Below are 19,132 nucleotides of genomic sequence, written 5' to 3'. Positions count from 1 at the left end.
ATAAATTTCTGTTGCAGCTATTTTTTGAGTAGATTATTCTTCCAGTGACCCTCTCTCATTTAGAGAGAAGGCACATAAACAGGGGAATCAATTTAACTGAGGGAACAGTATTGTTTAATGGAGAAAAAGGGAAATAGAGTGCTCCTAAATGAGTCCCATGTTGCTGTATCAAGAAGGAAAAGAATAGATTTCTGGAGAGAGATGGAGGGGCTGACTAATGACAGTAGGTTGAACAAGCTTAAGGATGTTTATTAACAAAACTGAGCTGAGCATTTTAGTCTTGAAGTTGGATGAATATTCTCTTGGGGCATGTACTTCCTAGTCTATGTTTTTTTTGCTTTTTGTCCTTCAATTTAAGCCAAGGGAAAACTGGAACTCAAACCGAAGTCTAGATAAAATGTGGCTGTTTCTTTTACTATGTGTCAAAATAGAGTGTTCAGCTAACTACATGCAATTTGTACAATTGCAATATTTACCAGGAATTGAAAGTAAAAATATAAATTAATTAATCTGAAATTTAAACTGGGCTCATGTTCTCTTAAAACTCCTGCAAAAAATATTAAATACTTCAGCGCACTAGGTACAACTGTGTTTATAGTTGTATATGTAAACCCAGGAGTATACTAATACATTTTTAACATCTTTCTGTTAAAGACAGACTCAATCGTCACTGATTACTGTTTCCTATCTGCCCTCAACTTCCATGCCCATTTGCCTTCCTTTCTGCATGCTCATCTTCTTCCATAGAGGTGTTTATCCCTTCTTGTTCTGGCTAAGTGGACACAAAAATTATTTTGACATTTTTCTAAATTACATTTTTAAAGGAAAAAAACCTGAGCCCCAGTTCTATTTCTATTAAAGTATTCTGCTCCTATGAGACTAGTCCATGTAGTCCCATTTAGTGTCCCTGCTATGCCTCTATCAAAATAAAAAGGCTTTGAAAGGCTGATGTGTTTTTATTACGTTTGGGGATAAGCAATGAAACATAAGCTGGAATCCAGCCCCTAGAGTGAAAAATTCACATCATTATATGAGAGTAGCCTACATGAATGAAAGCAAAGACTAATCGACAACAACCTCTCCATTACAAAGCTTATTTGTAATTCCAGTGACTATTCTGTCTTTCTGACTATATGTATTTTATTTTTTTTTCCTTCAGGTAATGACAGAGTCCTCCGTTTGTGGAATCCTGCTGTTAATATTAGGCCTACAGGGAAGCTATTTGGACACAAACATAGTGTTGTGGAAATTGTGACCAATGAAAAAGATCAACATGTCATCAGCCTTTCCAGTGCAAAGGTAAAACACTTTTCTGAACCTCATGGAAGTAGGGCTGGAAGAAGAATCCAGGGAACCACAGGTCTGTCAGCCTTACCTCAGTGCCCAGCAAAGTTATGGAACAGATCATCTTGAGGGCAATCGCACAGCACATACAGGACAACCAAGGGATCAGGCCCAGCCAGCATGGGTTTAGGAAAGGCACATCCTGCTTGACCTGCCTGATCTCCTTTTATGACCAGGTGACTCACCTAGTGGATGAAGCAGTGGATGTAGTCTACCTGGACTTCAGCAAAGCTTTTGATACTGTCTCCCATGGCATTCTCCTAGAAAAGCTGGCAGCTCATGGCTTGGACAGGTGCACTCCTGGTTGGGTTAAGAACTGGCTGGATGGCCAGGCCCAGAGAGTGGTGGTTCTTTATCTTTCAGATTGTGAAGACCTTAAGAGATAACAGTGTGCATAGGTGCAGTTACCACTGTAGTCCACTACCATGTCTTTTTCTTCAGCCCTTCAGTTAAGTGAATTTACTAGATCTGAAATATTGATGTGTTCCTAATCATAGGAACATGCTCAAAATCTTGTGCTGAGATTTCCCACAACCACAATTATCGTTAAATTATATGCCACAGACCAAAAGGAACCACATTCATCACAACTACGCTTACAGTCTGTCTGTCTTGACTTATGTTTTGCTTGAAAATATTTCCAAAAAGTAATTACTGTTAAATTTGTCTGAACCTATTAACTCATCCTTTGTGTCGATGCACCAAAATACGGAGTCAGGTTTTTGCATAACATATAGGCTCTTCACTAAAGTGCCAGCATATTGCAGTCATAGATTGGGTTATTGGCATAAAAGTAGAAGTGTATGTATATACTTGTAAATACAAATGTATATAACTCTTTGGTTGGAATTACTCTGCAGAAGACACTAAAGCAATTTTCAGGAAACATGTTTTCCAAGATAGCTGCAACAGCTTATTCTCTCAATTTATAATTGAAATTTCATTTGAGAGTTATAAAAAGAGGAATGTATCTCCCACTATTTTACACCTTTTTGCTTAGGTCTGGGGGAGTACAGAGTAAAATAATATGGCTTATTCAAGCACTAAAGCAACATTTTTTTATTGATGAGAAATGCTAGTAGAATATGTAAGTCCTGTAAGAAGTGCCACCTTTGGACTCAAAATTACAGCTAGGATGTAATTTCAGATGCTTCAGGATACACTAGACAGACAATGAACTATGACATGAATTGGATGTTTCAAGCCAGACAAGGCAAGACCTGTGTAAAGGTATTTGATCTGTCTGGTTATTACACTGGCACTACAGCATTTTTCTACAAATACCAATACTCTATGTTCGTAGAAATGGCTATACTTTTTTTTAATGGGCACAGTCAACTGAAGAATTACTTTTACAGAGTGTATGCTAATATGAGAACAATCTGTGGGTTAGAGACATAAAGAAAACTGACCTGATGCTCCAACTCAGATAGAAGAATGCTACATAGGGACTCTCTGCTGTATTTATTTTTTCATCTCCTTCCTGTCACTCTTCCCTTCATTGCCCTCTATATTTTCTATTATTAGTTTTCTCCTTCTTACTTTTGTCCTGCATCATGAAGCATTTATTGCTCCATTTTTTAAATATAACAGAACTGTTTGAGTGCATTCAGGAAGCACTGAGGGAAAAAAAGCACTTGTAGGGACAGGGGCTATTAAACCTGGAGATGTGGCAGGAAGAAGGCCATTATCTGAAAGATGATCTTACAGTCTGTGGAAACAATAAGGTTAAGGCTAATGGCAGAGCCCAGACCTGACTGTATAGCCCTTGTGCTGAAGGGCGGTGAAGCAGTGGTAACCACTCTCTCTCACTTAGTGCAGGCTGAAAATCCACAACTAGAACAGTAGAGGCTACAACTTCATGTCTTGCCTACTTGAGTTGTTAATGGAAGTCAGAAAGCCAAAATTTGCTACACCAGTTTTTTCATTGATTTTACTACAAAATCTTCAGTGATGTGTTTGGTTGAATTAGGCTACGTAAGAGAGTCAGGTGAGCAAGATTTGAGCTTACAGTCGTCAATTCATAAAAACAAACAGTTTTGTTTAAAGATCAGTAGGGCTAATGTAAGGAATATATTCCCAGCCTTTATACCACCGTACGGTATCATTTGTTAACAGCACAAAGCCTTTGTTTTAAATCAGCAAAGGGAATGTTCTTTGTTTTTTTTCTTTTTAGAAGTAATTTCATTTCTGGGAGCTAAACTGAAAGAGCAATACACACCTTTACATATGGCAGGAGAGTAGTGCAGTAAACAGGGATTTCTCACATCTCCTTTCTGGGGCATGTGAAGTTATCATTCCATTCATAATTTCTTCAAAATTTCATGCAGCCAACATAATGCAACCACATAAACACTTCCCTGCTAAAATTGGCCATCCAAAATTACTCTGTTATAACTATGTTAGCTTTATTCTTACAGAACTCAAGGGCAGATTTTTAGCATTTCAGAGAAGATAAAGGAATGTAAGATATGTTATTAATTTTTGTGTTTTCTGACTTTCGCAAATTAACTCAAACCTTAATGTTATCAGTCTCCAGTCCTCTCTCCCAGATCTGCTTAATGGCAAACTGGCTGTTCAATATCCCAGTGGGAAGTCACGTGTATTTTGTTTGTCTGGAACTGAGTAGGTGATTGTATCAATGCCGGTTAGTGTGGATGTTTGTCTAACTTGTTTTGAAAGCACCTGACATTGTTTTAAGGATATATTTATAGTACAGTCATTTGTCTTCCTGAAAAATGAAAGCAGCTCAGCTGGAAGCACAATGCTTAATTTATGTGAAGCCATTGCTAATCATGGCTGTTACTGGAATGTACTGTATATCAACAATATTAAATTTAATTTAGATAATTTGAAAAAGAGGTATTCAGGAAATCTCTTCCAGTCATTCTTCACAAAAATTATGTGGCAACATCTATAAAAGGTACATTTTTTGTATACTGCTTTGAAAGCTAAAGTTGCCTTGCTGCTGTACTTTCATTCTCTTTGGTTTATTTGTTTCTCCCAAATATTAAGAATTTTATTCTCCTCTTATATTGCATAATCCTTCAAGAAAATTTAATATTCTTCAGAATTTTCATGTAACTTACTCAATTTTCTGTTAATTCCTCTCCCATTTCCCTTAATTCAAGTTACTTTGTGTCTTGGGTAGTCTTTAAAAAAACCCTACATAATTAGCCTATGGAAGTCTCAAGGGATATCTCATTAATGTATATAAATATCGGGAGGGAGGGTGTAAAGAAGATGGTACCAGGATCTTTTCAGAGGCTCCCAATGACAGGACCAGAGGCAATGAAAAATGAAACACAAGAGATTCTGTCTGAACATCAGGAAACACTTCTTTTACTGTGAGGGAGACCAAGCACTGGCATAGGATTCCCAGAGTGGTTGTGGAATCTCTGTCCTTGGAGATATTTTAAATCCATCTGCACATGGCCCTGCTCTATGTGGCCTCACTTGAACAATGGAGTTAGACAAGGTGACCTCCAGAGGTCTCTTCCAACCTCAGCTGTTCTGTACTTCAAAAGCTATGTCTAAGGTGAGAGAATCATTCTAAGACTGGCTGGAGATTGACAGGAGGAACCTGACTGTTTTATAGGTCTTCTGATCCAGGTGTTCATGGGCAGCCACCTCTCTGTCCTACACTTCTTGCTTCCTCTTTGTGACCCCCACACCATCTAAATGTCCACTGAAACTGTTCTACAGAAGTGTTGAGTATTATTTTATCTTTGCATTAGTGGTCAGCTATACCTATTGTCAGCACACCACACACAGAGTACAGAGACAGACATACAGAACCTTTACACACTCTCAATCGCAGCGCCCAGTAAATATTCTTCACACTCATTACTATGCAATTAGACTACTGCATATAACAGTTTGATTTCTCTCCAGGATCCATTCATGTTTGGGAAAAGGAAACTACCTTTATATATTGCCAGGTTAATTATACTGTCTGATGAAGTGATTTGAAATGCTCATAATTTTGAACTTTGCCAAATTGCTATCTCTATAAGGCACTAGTTATAGTACCATTCTACTGCACCACATTGCATTAATGTGCTTACAGCTAAATCCTCTTTGCCTTAACCTCACAAATAATCCCATTGACATTAATTTGTTCCTAAGTCTTCTTACTATTACAGGGAGTTGTAGCACTTTGCAGGATCACCTTCAGGGATCACAAGACACACATCAGCACTCTCTGCAGATAACTTAGTCTATTAAATAACTCGGCAAGCAGAACTGCATTTTGACATTCATGCCTGGTGATTTTTGTCTTTAAGGGATAAAGTGTTCTGTATGAATTTGTAAATTTTTTCGCTTAGACCATGGAGCCTTCAATGACCCCATCAAACAGTTGAACAATATAGCAAATAGGGGCATATAAACTAAACACTTCAACAGAAAATCATCTTTAATTATTGCTTGTTCTTCCTGTCTATGCCTACAGTGAATGCTCTGGCTAATGCAACTTCTTTCTGCCCCAAGAGTGTTTGGATTTTGGATTTTCCTGCATAAGTGTTTTTTTTTCATAAGTTCTTTTAAAGACTTGCAGCATCACCATTCGGTGATTGAGGAAAGCTGACTTTTTCAAAAAACAAATATTCCTTAACTTACAAAAAGTATCAGCATGATGTGAGAGTTTGGAAGCACTAAAAGTGCGCTACTGTTTTCTTTCAAGAGTTGTTGAGATATTTTATGCAGAACAGTGTTTTAAATTCACTTTCTTATTCTTAGCTAGCAGTAATTTGAAGGGATTATGTTTTGACGGGGGAAGAGGGAGGGGCAAAACCTGAAATTCTTTAGTCCTTCCCTATCTCAGTTAATTACAGATAGAAAGGAGAACAAGAGGAATTTCTTCTTCCAAAATCAAAGCGTATTTCCACAGTGGCATCCTCATAACAACCCAGCAGGAGATAAGTGTTCCTGAGCCTAAACTTTATTGTACTAAGACTATATACAAGATTTATTTACCAATTTTTTTCTGGGCCTATTTGCCATCTTTTTTCCATTTCCCTCTTCATGTTTTAGTTGTTAAGATGAATCTTTTGCTCTCTGTCTACCTCTGTGAGTGGATTAAGAAAATTAGAAGAGAGGTGTGTTGCTGGTTTTACATGCTCATAAAAGATAGGCTTTAAAGCTGATGGAAAAAATATCTCAGGCTTCTTTTCTATGTTATGAGTTTTAGGGCTTAAAGGAAGGTGGTTCTCAAAAGAAAAGTGTTTATGAATGCAAATATACACATTTAAATTTTTTAAGGGATCTCAGAAGGCTTTGGCAAGAACCCCCACTAAATTCTGGAGGGATTTGGTTCCCAATTTCTATTAGTGTCTGTGGAAATTCCATCTGTAACTACATGGTTTTGCCACTGGGTTCAAAAATGAACGACACAAGAACATCCCAGACCAGAGGGAACTGATCCAGACTGTAGTCCTGGAGAGAGTGACAGCATAGTTTGCTGAGGCTGTTGCAGCAGAGATAGGAAAGAGATGCCATGTGCATCCACTGAGTGCCAGCGCATCCACTGACTGTGGGAAGAAGGCTGTCCACAGTGTGGGAAGACAGGCAAGAATCCCTGCTCTGTTAACTCTTAAAAGGTCTATCTGTGGGTCAAGGCCAATTCTGCTAACAACTAAACCAAACCAAGTTTTTCATTAATGTAATCCACTGTTGTAGATATAATGTTGCTGGAAGTACAGCTCAAATTTTCCTGTAAGGTGGAAACAGTGGGTTGTTTCCAAAAGCACTTGAAGCTCTTTCTTTCCACACTCCTTCTCCTCCCTAATATGTTTTGTTTGCTTGTATATAGTCTATTTTTTTTATTTCAGAAGACACAGTATTGAAGCATTTTGCCATAAAGAATATGTTTTCAGAGGTCTTCAGGAATTCCTGGTGTTTCTCAGGCTGCTGTGGGACATTCTTCAATAAATAAGTAGGACAGTAAAGTTACTGTCAGTGAAATAGTCAGGCAACTCCCCCCAGTCACCTCCTAATTTCTAAATAAGCATGCCTTTTGTTGCCTCTCTTCATGCATGAATTCCTGCACAGTCATATGGGCTGATGCAGATGAACAGCAGTGACATTGTATCTCAGGGCCATGCTGGTGACTCCTTGTGTGGGAGTTACTCATGTGGAACACTGGTTTATGTAATCTCTCCATCCCTGCCCATGGGCTGGGAAAAGAAGGCAGCCATAAGGAAGGGAAGAGATTTATGAATGCTGTGATGTGTCTAGGTTTTTGTTGTCACTCTAAATACCGCATTTTCTTAATGTGGTACTGGCATTAACAGCTGAACAAGCAGCAATAAATAGCGCAAGAGGCTCTTACTTATATTCATTTGTGCTGTTAAAACACCTTTTCTTATTGCTTAGATAAAACATCAAATCCATATTTACTTACTGACCAATTTAACTCTAATAGTCCATGAGACTATTAGAATTGTCTTCACTTTTGTTTTGTGTAACTTCACTAGCTCTATAGCAGATCTGGGAGACGTTTATGGAAAGGTGTTATATCTCTGTTCAGTGATTTATGATTTTCACCTGACTGTAATATCTCCATAGATACTTACTTCTGATTAATCTTCAGCTCTTACACCTGTTTTTACATGCTCTAATAGTGAGTGTACCAGAATTGAGCTTGGTGATCCACCTACAATATTGCCCTAACTTTCTCAACTTTCATCACCGATTCGTTTTCTGGTTTTTGCTGTTCTACTCTCAGCTGGATGAACAGCTCCGTAATTTTTTTCTGTTCAAATGGATTTCCTTTTTCAAGTCTTCTCAATGCCTGTTTTACTTTTTGTGTGCTTTAGAAATTGCACGTCTGAGTGAACTCCTGAAATGTAATCACAAGTTGATCAGAGAAATGTGATGGACGTGATTCTTTTGACTCAGTACTCTCTCAGAGAAAATTTAATCTCAGTGAGAAGTTATTCAGAGTCCTTTTTGAGTTTTCCTGAAAACAAACAAAATATTAAGGAGAAATTTTCTTCTACTTAACATTCTTAAACACTCATGCATGAATTGCCAAAGTTGCTCTGTTTAAGCACTGATTGACGTATCTGTTTCTACCCTTCCTTTTCTGAATTTTGCTGGATCCACTGTAACATCCTTTAAAATCAGATTATGACTTTTGTCAATGCCCACAACATTCAGAATATTGATAAAAGCATTGTACCAACACATGTCTTCTGTTAAAATCCCAATTAAAAGTGCAGCCCCCAGCATAATCGAATGAATACAAACAACTTGCACAAATGCCTGTATAAAAGTCTCCACAGTTTTAGCAAGTAAATAAGAATTGCAGGCAGATGTGATGACAGAATAACTTCTGAGAGCATAGTAGGGTTATTGTGCAGGGAAATACACCACACTGAAAGCCATGGGATCTGAGAAATTAAATCATGGATTCTTGCAATGTTACAGAATCACAGAATATGCTGAGTTGGAAGGGACCCACAAGGACTATCAAATCCAACCCTTAACCCTGCACAGGACCATCCCTCAGAGTCAAACCATGTGTTTCAGAGTACCATCCAAACACTTCTTGAACTCTGGCAGGCTTGGTGCTGTGACCACTTCCCTGGAGAGCCTGTTCCAGTGCCCAGCCACCCTCTGGGTGAAGAACTTTTTTCTAATATCCAACCTAAACCTCCCCTGACACAACTTCAGGCCATTCCCTAGGGTCCTGTCACTGGTCACCACAGCGAAGAGCTCAGTGCCTGCCCCTCCTCTTCCCCTCATGAGAAAGTTGTAGACTTGAGAGCAGTTTGCATGGGATAGCAGTAAGTTCAACGCAGCTTTTGAACAGGAAGGATGAATAAGTGCTGCTAACATGATTATTGATGAGCAATTCGAGCGTTTAAAGCAGGTGCTGTGTTTTCTGTTGAAACTGAAAGTGAGAACCAATACATCTAATCCCTCTAGTGCTTCTCAGAGGATGGTACCCTGACTGTAACTGGTAGCATTTTCCTATGGAGAACGCAAGAATTTTAGATGCATAAAAATGATACTTCTGCAATGTGTCCTGATCCTGATTTTCTTCAACATCTGCTGTCAGTTAAAAGTTTCAGGAATTTCTTTATCCAGAACCCTCTGAAATTTATCTGCGTACTGTTGCACACCATTTCATAGTTCAGTTCAAATATAAGTTTTTAAACAACTGGCATTTACCTGTATGTGACTGAAAATTATGACGCAATGGAGACATCTTGTCATTAAGGAGTAGAACCAACTCTCATGAGATCTGGTTCTCCTGTGGACTTATCAGGCCAAGATTACAAAATTCAGACTTTCTGTGCCTTTTATGCTTAGTAGAATGGGTAAAGAGATATCTCTGATATTTGTATTGCTTATTTTGGGATGCTTAACATTGTGATTTATATTGGAAACTATAATATTACTGTCATAGAAACAAAATGTAGTTGACAATCCAATCAGGATACAGAACTAGCTTTTCTCTTCTCTTCTCTCTTGTCCTCTAGGTTTTTAGAGTGTGGGATATACAAACTCTTGCACCGCTGCAGGTCTTCCATGATAATCAAGTGAGTCCTGAAGAGTTGGATACCTTTCCCATGGTATTTGACAATGATCACGGCATACTTATCACTGGTATGTTATTGCAGCTGATGTATGAGAGCATGACCCTTCTCCTAGAATGCAATTTCTTTTATGGTGATTTCCTTTATGATTGCATACAACTGAATTTGAGTTCAGGAATAGAGTATATGAGAATATACAGAATACTGAGAGGCAAGGGTATTTGCACAATAAGATCATTTTCAAGTGGGTTATATCTGGTGTTAATTTCAATATCAAAATATGCATGAAAATATGCAGCATAGGAATTAAATGCAAGAACCAAAGGAAATAAGAAAGGCTTCTCTGAAGGCGAGGTGAGCCTCCCATAGCAAAATTAAACTACAGATATTGTTCTATAGACTTGTAATTTCTTGAAAGCTACTAAGCTGCTGATCTTCCCCTAACAATTCCTCTAGCACACTCCTCCTCCCATTTGGAGGTCAAAACAGCAACATAAAGTCTCTATGGAGCCCTCACAAGTATATTCAAACTCCTTATTTAACTCAGTAGCTACAGACAGCCCCATAATCTGTGGTGTCAACAGACGTACTGTTCGACTGATGAGGAATAAAATATTGTGGGAACTCAATCTGAGTTCTGTGGGACTCAGATAAAATATTGTGGGAACTCAATTTTGGACTCTGTTTGCTGACTCTGTAGCAGGGAGCCTGGAATCTCTGAGGGACCAGACCTTATTCGTTGTCACTAAGGATGTTAGTCTTCTGTATCTAAGACAGAGACTCTTGAAACCAGAAGGGTTTGTCTGCCCCAGAGATGTAGTCACTAAAAAAAAACCAGCTTTGAGCTTCTTCTGGGACTATAGAGGCCTAAGTCTTACCAGGAAAATAAGGTAGTTGTCTTTGGAGACAGATTTTTCTGTTCTTGGATTAGAAACAAGGCACAAAGCTTGCAAAGCTTGTCAAATCTCAGATGAATGCGAAACATTTTATTTTCAGTGAACTGGTAGTTTCTGCTGAATCTTTTGATTATTAAAGGACACAGATACTATCTTTAGTTCAAATTTAAGTTAGTGAGATTTTCAAGGCTTAGTAATGTAGAGAATATAAACAGATCAATCCTTGACAAAACGAGGTAACTTTGCCCTTGTAAATAATTAATTATCATCGATATGTACCTGGCTCTACAGAGGAGATCTTCACTTAGTAGTTCAATAACATCCATAAATCACGGCTCACCTTCATGTTTCATTTGAATTTTGCCATAGCTTTCCTTCTGTGCCTTTTCCAAGCTGCTGGCCTCTGTGCCTGGATTTACACCAGGGATTAGGCAATTTCATCCTTTGCTGTGTACTCACTGCAACTCCTCTGCTGGTAGATCAGCAGTGATACTGCATGTGCATTCTGGCTTAAGAGTATTGTACAGACCTTGTCCTTACTTTTGTCTTGTTGTTCCCATCTGCTTCTGTCTTTGCAACTCTTCTAATCCAAGAACACTGGAAGGTGTCTGGAAAACACCATTCAGACTCGCAGTGCTGTATAAAGGAAGGTACGGGAAAGATGTCATCATTCCCTGCAGATAGAATTGCCTTGTCTGTAAGAACAAAGCAGATACCAGAATTTATTTTAGTGATAAATCTCACAGTTAGATTTTTATTTATTTGGATTCATTCTATTCCATGCCAACCAACTCTGGGACTAGGGGATTTATGAGTCCTAGTAATTTGCGGTCAGAGAATCAATCCTATCAAAGGTGGGCAGATGGTTGTTGAAGGTAGGTAAATACTTAGCCATTGTTTCACTGGTGCTTTGTGAGGAGCATGTGTGAATGTTTTCTGCTTCAGAGAACAGGTATTCTCAAGAAACAGAAAATATTCCTTATCCTCTTCAGAAGAATGCAAATGAACCCTATGGTTTACATAAAATCCTTTTATGTCCAGGGAAAGTAACTGATACTGTGGACAAAATATATATATTCTCACTTCTCTCACCCTGTGCAGGTTCAGATGTCATTGATATTTATCCCCTAGCTAACGTGATAGAAGATACAAGACAGCTGCCACAAACACATGAGAAAAGCATCAATGCTCTGATTTACAACAGGACTCTTCACCAGCTTCTCACCATTTGCACTGAGTCAATACTGAAGGTAAGTTGTCACCATTTATACTGAAAAATAAAAGTCTCAGCTTTTTTGTTTCAAATAATTTATTGGGCAATCTGATAAGTTATTAGTGTTTATTATTCTAAGAGTTGGTTTTGTGGCTATTTTTTACTTCCAGGGAAGTGGTAGCCATGATAAACCCTATTTGGGTTCAGAAGATCCAACTTTTCTTTTTAACAGTGTGACAGTGATCATCAGAGGTATCAAGAACCTGTAGTTTTCATCAGCTGTTGGTAGGTTAGATGGCAAGATTTGTAGGGAGAGGTAGCATCTTTTATTGGGCCAGCTGGTGATGTGTGCCATTCCTGAGGAAAAAAGCTGGTTTGTGTATAGGCTTGTTCAGTTTATACAATCAGTAAAGATGTTATTTCTCACTGTAAACCCTACCTTCCCTAGACCACAATGGCTACACAATTACAATTACAAGATAGTTTGGGGTATTTGGTGCTGCAGAAAATCAGATCCAGACACTGCATATGAAATCAGTGGTACTTCATAAATCCAGTTGAATCTGAGCTATCCCACTACAGCAACCAACTTTTTAAGGCATTGCTTAAATTTTTAAAAGAATTAGATAATGACCAGAGATAGTTCCTACATTTTTGGAACGAATGTTTATGTAAAGTCTGATTTTTATATTCTGCACTGAAATTCTAACTGAAACCATCCTTTCTAGTTAGATTTCTTTGCTTTTGCACTGTAAATACTCATTTGATTTAACATCAATCTCTCTGAATTACCAGGGGTCTTTCTCACAGCATACATACTACATAGAGCCTCCCCTTGCCAGAATAGCTTCTCTGGGGACAGGGACATTTTCAGGGAAAATACACTAGTATTTCAGTAAAAGAACTTGGTAGTGTGCTGTTGTAACAGAGATGTTACAGAGATGTGAAACAGAGACAACAGGAAGTGAAAATTCACTACTGACAGTCATTTCTCCAATTACATTAGAACACATTGTGTGACACGTTTTAGAGGATGTATTACAAATAATTATCATATTATTTTTTCAGGTCTGGGACCTAGAAACAGGATATCAGATATATCAAATTGAAGATGCACATGGGGTGAATACTGAAGTGACCTGTGCAGCCATTGAAATAAATGGTTTTTATGTTGCTACTGGAGCATGTGATGGTAAAGCAATTAAATAATTACTACATTTTTATTACATTTTTGTAATGACATATTACATGAGCAGACAGAACTCTTTGTCTTGACTGTCTCAGTGACAGCAGAATTAATTTTGAATGCACGGCTGCCAGTCTGTGGAAAGGCTGTGGGGTGTGGGTGTGGGGTGTCTTGGTTGGGTTTTATTTGATAGGTGCTTCACAGAAAGGCGATTTTTGTCTGCTTGGACTCTGGTACTTTGATAGTCTGTTACTTTCTGGAAGACTGTCTCCAAAGCTCTTGGTCTGAAAAGTTGTTTCCTCATAAGACTTAGTATCTAGATCTATAACTAAACAGCTGCAGATAAAGAATGGGAGGTTTTAAATTTTCTAGTATCTAAGCTCAATTTTATAGTGTCTGCAGTCACTGAACACTAGAAGATAGATAGATAGATAGATAGATAGATAGATAGATAGATAGATAGATAGATAGATTTTTTTTTCCTTAATTTTTCACATCTGTTGTTTAGGGTGCATGAGTTTTAGGTAACGTGACAAGACCTCGCCAATACACAAATGCACACTGAATTCTTCAGGAAGCTTTAATAATTTTATGATTTGTTAACATGACTGAATAATTCGCACATTCAAATGTTCAAGAGTACACACCTGAATTATTAAAATATATAAAATATATGAAATCTGCCTCACATGAAGAGGAGATGATGGCCTTTTCCACGCAGCATACTGGCTAATATTTCTTGTTTCTGCTTGGGAGCAGAGACTGCATGCATTATGGATCTTAAGAGCACAACAGAAGGTGAATGCTGTCAAGTCTTACAAAAGGGAAGTTATGTATAATAATTTCATCACTTAAGAAAATTCTGTAGCTCCTTCTCCCCAGTAGCTCTGTGGGATAAGTCTAGCAATCAGGTCCCTCTGCTCATTGATGTAGCTCAGAACTTGAAGTCTTCTCACACTCTGCTTGCTCCCTGATAATGCTATCCAGAAACAGAAATAAAGTAAGAAGAAGTCTTTTATCCTGGGCTGCAGAACAAAATAGACATGGGAAAAAAGATGGAAGAATGGAGGGCACAGTAGTGGTAAAGGTCTCTTCTGGTATATTTTTTTGTCCCTAAGTCTGCTTTGCTAAGGAACACACATGCTGTTGCAATTTTTGAAAGACCAGTGACCTAGCTCTCAACCTTAAGTTGGATTTTCATTTTTCTTGTCTTTTCCCTGTTTGATCCTATTCAAGCTTCTGAATTTGAAGCACAGGGTATGGATGAAAGTTCATTCCCTTTTCTACATTTTGTCATCCCTGTGTAGGAACGGTGAAAATTTGGGAGTTTGAAAGTGGGCAAGAATTTAAAGCCTTGCCTTTGGCCCAGCACAGCGAAGATGAGCATCGCGTACTGAAGATAGTCTATCTGAAGGCTGATGAGAGTCAACATGCACTTCTTGTTTTGGAACAGAGAGGGGAGATGAAAATCATTCAGGTTTTTCAAATAGACTTTTTTTTCCCCCTAATTTCATTTGGTAGCCCCTAAATTTTGAGGTAAAATAGGACTTTTTCATTAATTATTAGATGAACTTTTAGAAACTGTCAAGGAACAGAACTTTTAGAAACTGTGAAGGAACAATTTAGTTTTTCAGTGTCATCAAATTAGCTTTCTGCCTTTCTGTCTAGTGTTGAAATGTTCATTAGTCCATTGCTGGTTTTCAGCATTCCGATAATTTCTCTCCTTGCATTTTCTTTTTCATTTGTGATTGAGGTTTCAGTAGTTAGAGATCCTTTAAGGCCTTAAAATATTGCTGTTGTTACTACAGATGGTTTTTACCTTATTTAAAGTGTTTCTAAAGAGAATATTTTGGTGAAAAGATTTTTTAATTTTCTTTTTGTTTAAAATTACTAGGTTAAAACAGTGGCTTCTTAGGAACTGATACAAAGGAACACAAATCAGATTGACTTTCTGGGCTTGATTTTGAGCATCTACTCTGTGTTCCCTTCAGCTAAAACTAACAAGATGCATTTGCAGTTTACTATAATTTCATTTATATAGTTTCATAATAATTATAGTCTCATTTCTCATACAAACCATGTTTCTGTGGAATTTTCTGTCTCAAATTGGAATGTTTTACTTGGGACAAAATTCTTCTGAAACTTTAAATCTACTATGCGCAAGGGAGCAAAGGTTGTCGGGAGAAGCAATAACTTTTAGACAAATGATACATTTGGGGAAAAACCATACAGGCTCTCATCTCAGTAAATAAGTTATCCTTTTGAGCCTCCTGCTAATAAAAAGCTGTTTCATACAGAGTTTGCTTTTGCTATTCAGACTTTTCTGAAATACTCCATCACACCTATTGGTCCCCAGTGTTACTACTGAAATTGTTAAAACAGTTCATTTACTGTAAATTATGTAAATGTATCCCTTGACAAACAGGTTAGTGAGAAGTTCAATGTCCTTCAAGTCTCTATGAATCTAAGTACATTAATACTGTTTCACATATGTGCAAATCTACATTTTCCCACAGATGTTTCTGTGATAATGAGAAATACAGGTTGTTATTAGCTTTTTAAAAGGCTCCAAAAATAGTAATTAGCAAGGTAAACTGGAGTAGCAGCCCAAAACATTTCATCCTTTGCAGGAGTCTACTATAGATCTCTCAATTTTTAATCCTTCCTCAGAAGTATTTCTTGTTTGATATACTTAGTATTATAAGATTTACTAAAATCTTAATTATTTCTTCATTCTTGAGCTTAAGACATCTATGAAAACAGTAGAAAACCTAAGGAGCTGATTTCAGTAACACTTCTCAGAATGGACAGAAATATCAATGTTAGAGCAGGTACTATTTCTTATAGTCAGAAAAACTCTCAAAGTGACTCCCAGTTGCCTCTAGGCACAATGAGGAGGAATCAATGACTTGGGGCTGTAGCTGAACTGTGGCTTCTTCTCTCACACAATTGGAACAACCACCAGTTTTACTGGATGTTTTGGTAGATATGAACTGGAGAGTAGCAATGTTAATGAAATAAACAGCTATAAATAAGAGGCAGCTTATTTTAAGTAGGAAGTTAAACTGAGTAAAATTAACACCTCTGAACTCCGCAGCTGCACAGCTTCTAATATAACAGCAGGTAACTTAAGGTGAGCTGGAATAATATCTCTGGATGAAACTTCAGTTTGCATTGTAGGCATGTTCTAGTTGATACCTGTAACAGGTTTTGTAATTTGGCGCAGAAAACAAGCTTTGGATATACACTTGCTATATTTTTTTTTATGACTAGAGAAATCCTTTTCTTCCTCTTTCATTAAGTCAGTTATTTTAATAGGGTAACTCAACTCAAACACATCTACATGTCGCATGGGTGCTTCCTGATGCAGTGTCTTTTCCACGAAGGAATCCAGTTGTATATCTGTTACTGAAGCCTGACACCTCACAAGATTTTTTTCCAGCTATTCGGCTGCTGTCTAACATCAGTTCTCTGGGTGATGATACAGAGGTGAGAAACACTTCAAAGTTCCACGTCATTTATAGAAGATTGGAAAGTAAAATGTTTATTGTGCCACCAAGGATTTCATGTTTTAGCAACAGATTAAGAACCAAATAAGTATTGCCCATTGTGGTCTCTTCCAGCCTTATTCATTCAATGATTCCGTACTTTTCAGTACATTGAAATAAATACACAAAAGGAGATGTTCTGAACGTACACTTCTCATTCCTATAAAATATAGTAAGTTGAGGTTCTCAAATAAACTCTTCTAGAAATGAAATGCCATTTATACTATAGCTAGGCTGACCTTCAGTAATAGTGGCACATAAAGATCAAGTTGAGTATCAAAGTGATTCTATTTTCTCTTCTTATTGCTTTGGTAAAATAAGATATCAAATTTACGTTTCAATGGTTGACTGATTTAACTTGAATAGTCCCCGAGATTTAAGTCCTGTTTTGTAAAATTTCACTAACTCTGTAACAGATCTGGATGATGTTTATGGAAAGGTTATTATATCTCTGTTAAGGGACTTATTCCTTTAACTTGATTATAGTATCTCCGTAGATACCTACTTCTGATTAATCTTCAGCTCTTACACCTGTTTTTACATGCTCAAATTGCAACTGTGCTGTAAATAGCAGGTGAGGTTGGAGGCCCTGTTGTCTGCAGCAAGGAGTCTCCCAATATTATCACTTCTTGCTTCCTTCTGGTGCTTCTATGTAGCTCAAATACAGTAGTATTAGAATAGCATCCAAAATGCAGTTGTTGTAGACACTGTTTAGGCATTTTGTTAGTTTAACAGTTAAAACATTTCACTGCCTAGTGTCCACGTTGCTCCTACTCATACTTTTCTTTTAACTGTCTTTGTAGAATTTCGCACCTTCTGTGGAAATTAATTGTTTTGCTGTTTTAAAAGTAGAAGGATGGAGTTTGATAGCTACAGGAAGTGCAAATGGTGAAATAATTTTGTGGGATTTTGAATCTGCCTCTGTGAGATGCCTGTAAGTATTGCTTTCACGGAGGCTGTTTGATCTCCAGTATTTCATACAAACTTTCCAAATGGCATACTGGAAATTCTAAGATGCCCAAATATACAGGGTGATTGACAAGCAGGAGTTAAAGTAGCGATTTATGTTGGCCCTCCTGCCTTCCACTTCAAATTACTTTGCTAGCTAGTCCTGACAGTGCAGGTAGGAGATGTGATCAAGAGAGAGAGTCATTTAGGGAAGGGATTATGTAATTAAGAATAGTGTTTAACATAATTCAGCACTGCCACTGAAGGAAACTCTCACTATGTCAATCACTCTGTCATTGACTGGAGGCTGCTACTGAGCTGTAGAAACATCCTTATTTTGGAAATTTTTGTGTTTGGGAGGACAGCTGGAAATAATGCTACTTCAGATGATAATGCCAGATGTTCTACATTACCAGTATCACTGGACATACCTAGAAGACTAGGAATCACATTCAATGAGGAGAAAACTAATGTGGTTTTGGAGGTTTGAGATTAAAGATCTTTCACAGAAATTGACAAAGAGTGCTCACTCTTTGGATGGTTCCATTTATTCTTACTCTCATTAAGCTGCTACATCAGTAAGGTGAACAATGGCAGTATTTCTGGCTAGACTCAGTGCTGCAGCATGGAAGTATTCCTGTGCTGGTGAAGGAACACATGCCTTTTAAAACCATAAAAAGTCAATACTTAATTATCCTACCCAACAGTTTCACAACATCCTTAAGGTGTAAAATTGGCATGTTTGTGAGAAAATGAGCTGAGTCTTTCTGTACCATGGGAAATAATCAAAACTTAACTGCAGTTCTGACTCTGGCTCTTACTTTGTATTTGCCTCCCTATATATGAGGCAGGCAATTCATATGGATACCTGGAAGACAGGAAAGTCAATACTTTGTAAGGAGAGTTCAGATGACTTTTTGAATGCTGGGAACAAGATACTCTGCTAACATTAACTTAGCTAGTTAACTTCAACATAGGAGACTTTATTTGTCTCTTCAATACTAATTCTCAAGAAAATACTTGGCTGAATGAAATTTTCGTCATTCCATCTTCACTGACATTAATCCATCATAACTGATTAACTGATTCTGAAAAACTGTCTAAAACCTAGGTGATATGTATTCTGGGAAATGAAAAGTTTAATTTTTTTAACTACAAATTAAGTTAGAAATGTTTTCTGGGAACAATACACAACCTATGTGACATATCCCGTACAAACATCTTTATTTTCAGCCATGAAACTAATGAAGACAGCCGGGATTCAGTTTCTCAAGAATCTGGAATCAATGCCATGTTATTCCTTGTACGTGGTGCTTTTACTTCCAGGTAACTCCATGCATTTTATCTTCCTCAGGGACAGGCACAATCACTTGGAATTTTGTTGCAGTAAAAAGATGTAGTGTTTGTCTAAGATAGCTGATTTAAATTGAGATTTTATTTGTATTTAATCA

At 37.5% G+C, this 19,132-nt stretch overlaps 1 protein-coding gene across 1 annotated transcript in view; it reads left to right on the top strand.

The window, feature by feature from the left end:
* WDR64 (WD repeat domain 64) overlaps positions 1-19,132 on the top strand; it is an 88,963-nt gene that overhangs the window by 48,477 nt on the left and 21,354 nt on the right. Inside the window, exons 12-19 of the mRNA XM_029965026.1 lie at positions 1,160-1,299; positions 9,834-9,960; positions 11,888-12,036; positions 13,068-13,191; positions 14,493-14,662; positions 16,504-16,674; positions 17,537-17,667; positions 18,915-19,007. Coding sequence (XP_029820886.1) covers positions 1,160-1,299; positions 9,834-9,960; positions 11,888-12,036; positions 13,068-13,191; positions 14,493-14,662; positions 16,504-16,674; positions 17,537-17,667; positions 18,915-19,007 — 1,105 coding nt within the window. The remainder of the gene's footprint in view (positions 1-1,159; positions 1,300-9,833; positions 9,961-11,887; positions 12,037-13,067; positions 13,192-14,492; positions 14,663-16,503; positions 16,675-17,536; positions 17,668-18,914; positions 19,008-19,132) is intronic.

Source organism: Manacus vitellinus, unplaced genomic scaffold (assembly GCF_001715985.3).
Source record: "Manacus vitellinus isolate BGI_N305 unplaced genomic scaffold, ASM171598v3 scaffold_8_pilon, whole genome shotgun sequence".
NCBI lineage: Eukaryota > Metazoa > Chordata > Aves > Passeriformes > Pipridae > Manacus > Manacus vitellinus.
The sequence above is the reverse complement of the archived record's forward strand: the minus strand, read 5'-3'. Positions and strand labels throughout refer to the sequence as shown.